A 5,200-nucleotide genomic window follows, 5' to 3' on the forward strand; every position below is an offset into this window, starting at 1 on the left:
AACGAATGTCCTGAGATCTTCAGACACTTTATTGTCCAGCTGTTCCTGAATGAGTCCAGTTCTGGATGAGTCCAGTTCTGGATGAGTCCAGTTCTGGATACTGAAAACAGAGGTTCCTTCTGGCCCATTTCTCTAGCCTCAAACATTTAGCTCAAAAAGCCAAATAGTGACGCTCATTTCTCATTGAACAACGGAACGAGAGAAGGAGCAGAAGGGAAATGCGAGACTGAAATCATAAAAGGCTTCAAAATAAACGTAATAGAGTCTTGAGTGTCTAATGTGTAGATTTGTGGAAAGAAAGTAAGGGTTTCCATGGTTTCCATGTCGAATGTTGCCTTGTCAGGTGAAGTTCAGAAAAGTTCAGGCCGTCTCACACCAAACACAAAACGATACGTCAAAGAGGGGTTTTTAAGATCGTTCTTGCATCAGACTTTTATGTTGTTGACAAATGACACAATGTGAGTAATCCACATGTCCTTTCTCATCACTCAGTGGCCACAGTTTCATCTTTTGTTTATTGGAGGTTTGATTTTGTAATGCATGTTCTATCCACGTCCCAACATGAAAGAGTCTAAAAGGTTACTGAAGTCCAGCCCAGCCTTCTCAGCAATATGTCCTCAGTACATTATCGGGGTCTTCAGAAATCCTCTGTTTTCTGTAGAGGACACGAAAAAAAGAAAGAGAGAGAAAAAGGATCAAACAGTAAGAGGTTAGAGAACATTGTAACTGTCACGGAATGTTACAATATATCTTCAGATACTAAAATGACTCAGAGATAATTCATCCTGTTTCCATTATTTCTGATGATCATCTTCTATCATTCATCAACTAAGTTTGGACTAAGCTTGTGCCAAACAGTCATTGGGGGATTAAATGATTCTATGTTCCCACACCCAAATGACCATTTCAGCTGGGAGTCGGGATGGACACATACCAAAACGGAAAAGAAAGAAAAAAAAAAACCAACAACAACAAAAAAAAAAAGAAAAAAGGAAAAAAACACGGACATGAACTTCTCTTTCTCTGAGAGCGGAATCCATGTGTTCCAGACGTAATGTTAGTTCTATTCTAATCCAATTTGCATGGGCAATAATTTGAGCTATCTATCATGTAGCATTGGCTGTCAAAGGAGGAGGGGGGGGGGGGCAAACAGCTGGAGGCTGCGCTAAATGAGTGTGGCAACGGTGGAATCTTAATTCGGGCGCACCACAAAAGCATCGTTAGAAACAGGAAAGGGCTAATTAGCAAGTATTTATTTTTTGCTAGCTCTTTTCTTTTTTTTTGCTTCTTCCCTTGTTTTGATGGACTTTGCTATGAAGAAACTAGTATTTCTGTATATTACGGGAAAAGAAGGATGTTCATTCTCCAAACAAATGTTGGTTTGCAATGACGACACTCTTGTCCAGCTGAAAAGGACAGAAATGTCTTTCTGTTTATCTGGGCCTCGTGTGTACTTATATAACCCTGCAGATCCTATGAGAAATCCTCTGGTTCTGTGCTCCCATGAGAGAGAGCAAGTGAGAGAGAGAGACAGGGAGTGAGAGAGAGAGAGAGAGAGAGAGAGAGAAAAAGAAAGAGAGAGAAAGAGAGAGAGTGAGAGAGAGAAAGAGAGAGAGAGAAGGATATTCTTTACAGTTCCACCTGTTATTCTGTTTAGTAAAATGGTAGATTTCAGGGGTTGGAATATAAAAATGTAGAGATGGAATATAGCGATTAGTGAGGGTAATTAAATAAATGACATGTTTGTGCTGTGGTATTTGAGAGGATGTGTTTGGGCTGTGAAGCAGCTGAATGGTTTGATTGTTTAGAGTGGTCATTTCATTAAATTCATCACACTTGGTTCCTTCATGGGTCGCATCAATGTAATGAAAACAGGGACGTGGAACCACAGACACACCTTGACTATGCACAGACACACACAGACAAACTGATACACAAGGTCAATCATGTGACCTACTCAACACACACTACACAAACACACACATGCACACACACACACACACACACACACACACACACACACACACAGACACACACACACACACACATACACACACACACAAACAAAGAAACAAATACACAGCTCACGCAATGCTCACTGGCCCCATTATTTTCTGTGAATTCAGCAGAGCTGTTTACATTTCTGCAAATATTCACCCATAAACTCTCACCTTCTTCTAACACCTTCTCTCTCTCTCTCTCTCTCTCCCCCCCTCTCTCTCTCTCTCCTGTACTGCTCAGCTCTCGTGCTGCACTAAGGATGACACTCCTGAGTCTCGTTTGCAGGAGAAAGGGGGTGCAGTGCTAAAACAGGTCATTTGCTCATTTCTGCATCCTCTGCAAATGTATGATGTTAATTAGCCCCCAACGCTGCTCTAATGACCCCTCTGACACCGCTCTGTTTTGCCTCAGTATGCAGGATCATAAAAAGAGATGTGAAAATATAATTCTGTCTATTTCTTCTTTTTCCTGCAAAACTCATATTGTACAGCCACAGCCAATACAATCTAAAACATTCCTCTCTCGTTCTCTCTGTCTCTGTCTCTCTCTCTCTCTAAGGTGATATGTAATATGGTAGGTGAAAATTGTGAGTGTTCAGCATTTCTATTTGCTCTGCTCTGTTTAATTAAGGAAAGAGAAAGTGATGAAAAGAGAAAGAGTGGTATAGAGACATGGCAATGAGGACTGTGTGTGTGTGTGTGTGTGTGTGTGAGAGAGAGAGTATGTGTATGTGTGTGTTTCTATTAGGCCATAAACTAATTCTTTTGCTCCATACATGACAGAGACAATACAAATGAGTACCTTGTACAGGGGAGTTCTCCCGTGGGCTTCCATTCTGCTCTGCTTCCTTCTCTGGAATAATCGCCTCTGTGGCCACAGTCAAAGACAGGTAAATTAAGTAATATTTCAGGAGTAGTCTTTAAACAACATTAAAAGATCCTGTGTACGTGTGTGTGTGTGTGTGTGTGTGATACGTGTGTGCGCGTGCGTGTGTGTGTTTGCGTGTCTCACCGTTGAGACTCATGCGCAGCGTGTCTGGTGAGGTGGCTTGCTTTAGTGCCTGCTCCACCTGCTCCCTCCTCTTAGACTCAAACTCCAGAGCCTCCTGCAGCTTCCTCTTAGCTTTCTTCTCCTTCTTCAGACGCCGCTGAATGGTAGCTGACAGAGAGAGAACAGAGAGAAAGAGAAACAGAGAGTGAGCGAAGGAGAAAGAGAGAGGAAAGGGATTAGAAAAACAAAAAAACAAACCAAGTATCAGGTTATTTATGAAATACACACACACACACACACACACAAACAAACAAACACACACATACCTCTGCTGTGCAGTTCAGAGGTGAGTTGTTTCTCTAGACTCTCTCTCATCTCTCTCTCTCTGTAGAGCTCCATCTTCAGCTCCTTCCTCTCCTGCTGAAGCTGTTTCTCCTGCACACGAGCATTCTCCACTGCCACCTTCAGTAGGCCCTGACACAAACACAGCCAAACTTCACTACAAACACCCACATCGTCATCCCTCAATCTCCCAAAATACACTTCACAGTGAAAACATTAAACATTACAGAATACAGAAAACAATAGAGAGGACAGAAGAGGCATGTATTATATGGAGGCTGTGTAGTTTGTGTGTGTGTGTGTGTGTGAGATGTTTACCTGGATGTTGGTGAGTAATGTCTCCACAGAGGACAGGCCGTCAGTCAAAAGGAATGGGGCAGGGAAGTTAGAGGGGAGGGTCTGTCCAGACAGGGGCAGCTTCTCGAAAACTGATGACTTCACCACGCTATCCTCAACTACAGAAAGAGAATGAGAGAGAAAGAGAGAGAGAGAGAGAGAAAGAGAGAGAGATTACAATACTTGTTTACTGTAGCCTACTGCATAAACCCATAAACTTGTCCTCTGCTCTCTTCTTTTCTTCTCTCCTTCCCCTGTCAAACCACCTTCCGTCACTCTCTCCTCAAGCTGACAAATTCACATACCCGCCCTCCAGCCCTTAATCACATTTCGCCGGCCTTAAACGCAGCCATACGCATAAACCATTTTTAGTCCTCGGACGGTTGTTCCATCTTTGTGCAACAGTCAAAAGCAAACAAACATTATGGCTTCAAGAGAACTGTGGTCTTCTGTCCTACCACGGTTCTTACACACAACCAGACCACCTACAAACTTCACCCCGCTGATGATGATAATGACTCCATCAATTATTCAACCATCAAACTCTCTTTTCTCTATTCTGGAAAAAGTGAAGGCATGTGTCCTGGATCACATCAGCCAGGTAAACACACAGATGCAAGCTCTGCTCTGCAGGATAAATATCTGAACAATGTAAACTATATTAGGAAAAGGAAAGACTTGATAAATGGACGGCAAGTGGTACAGGAAAGAGGAGGAAAAAAAGGCAGCAAGATTTTCACTGACATAAAACTTCATTTATCAATTTATCCTCTTCATTCTGCATTTTACAGCAACAGCTACTACTACTGTGCAAACAACTACAACTATTATTATTATTATAAGTGCTATTAGTACTACTGCTGTACCTGAGATGTATAATGTTGTGAGAAAATAAGTACACTCCCTGGGAAATTGCTCTCCTAAAATATGGATATCTGATCTTCTTTTTATTGCTACCAGTGGGCTAAGGCGACGTGATTCAGGTAATGACTGAAGAGCCATGTTCAGTTTCAGCTTTTTGACAGATGACTTCACATTGCACTGGAACATTCCATGCCACACTGTGTAAAACTGGTATTTGGTGGACTCTATAACAGCAAACTGCCCCGGCCCTGAGGCAGAACTGCATTCCCCAGATCTTAATGCTCCCCCTGCATCTCTTACCAATGGTACCAGGGCCCTGTGTTCAGAGGTAATATTAGGCAGTTTTTTGGTTTGGACCAGACAAGACCAGACATCTCCACCCTTAACTCATCTGTCCAGATGTCTTGTTATAGGCCCAGATCATCTGATGTAGAGTGAGTTTGTACAATCTCTCTCTGACAGGCTCCACACAGATGTTGACATTTTTTTTTGTGGCGAGAGATGCCCGTGGATCCTGTGATGTTAAGCTGCAGGTGACTTTGAACATCCCTCTGTCAACAACGACCTTTTCTTTGAGTACCAGCTTACAGAGCTCTGCTGACTTTGGCCCACGTCCCACACACCTGTATGGTTCAACCAGCCAAACCAGACCACGTCACTGGTCTTC

General features: G+C 42.7%; 1 protein-coding gene across 1 annotated transcript in view; it reads right to left on the reverse strand.

Annotated features, from left to right (window-relative positions):
* Nucleotides 1-617: 617 nt before the first annotated feature.
* dachb (dachshund b) overlaps nucleotides 618-5,200 on the reverse strand; it is a 48,720-nt gene continuing 44,137 nt past the window's right edge. The window contains exons 7-11 of the mRNA XM_030775993.1: nucleotides 3,652-3,788; nucleotides 3,318-3,465; nucleotides 3,013-3,159; nucleotides 2,803-2,868; nucleotides 618-655 (exon numbers count right to left, since the gene is read on the reverse strand). Of these exons, the coding sequence (XP_030631853.1) occupies nucleotides 618-655; nucleotides 2,803-2,868; nucleotides 3,013-3,159; nucleotides 3,318-3,465; nucleotides 3,652-3,788 (536 nt within the window). The remainder of the gene's footprint in view (nucleotides 656-2,802; nucleotides 2,869-3,012; nucleotides 3,160-3,317; nucleotides 3,466-3,651; nucleotides 3,789-5,200) is intronic.

Source organism: Chanos chanos, chromosome 5 (genome assembly GCF_902362185.1).
Source record: "Chanos chanos chromosome 5, fChaCha1.1, whole genome shotgun sequence".
Classification (NCBI taxonomy): domain Eukaryota; kingdom Metazoa; phylum Chordata; class Actinopteri; order Gonorynchiformes; family Chanidae; genus Chanos; species Chanos chanos.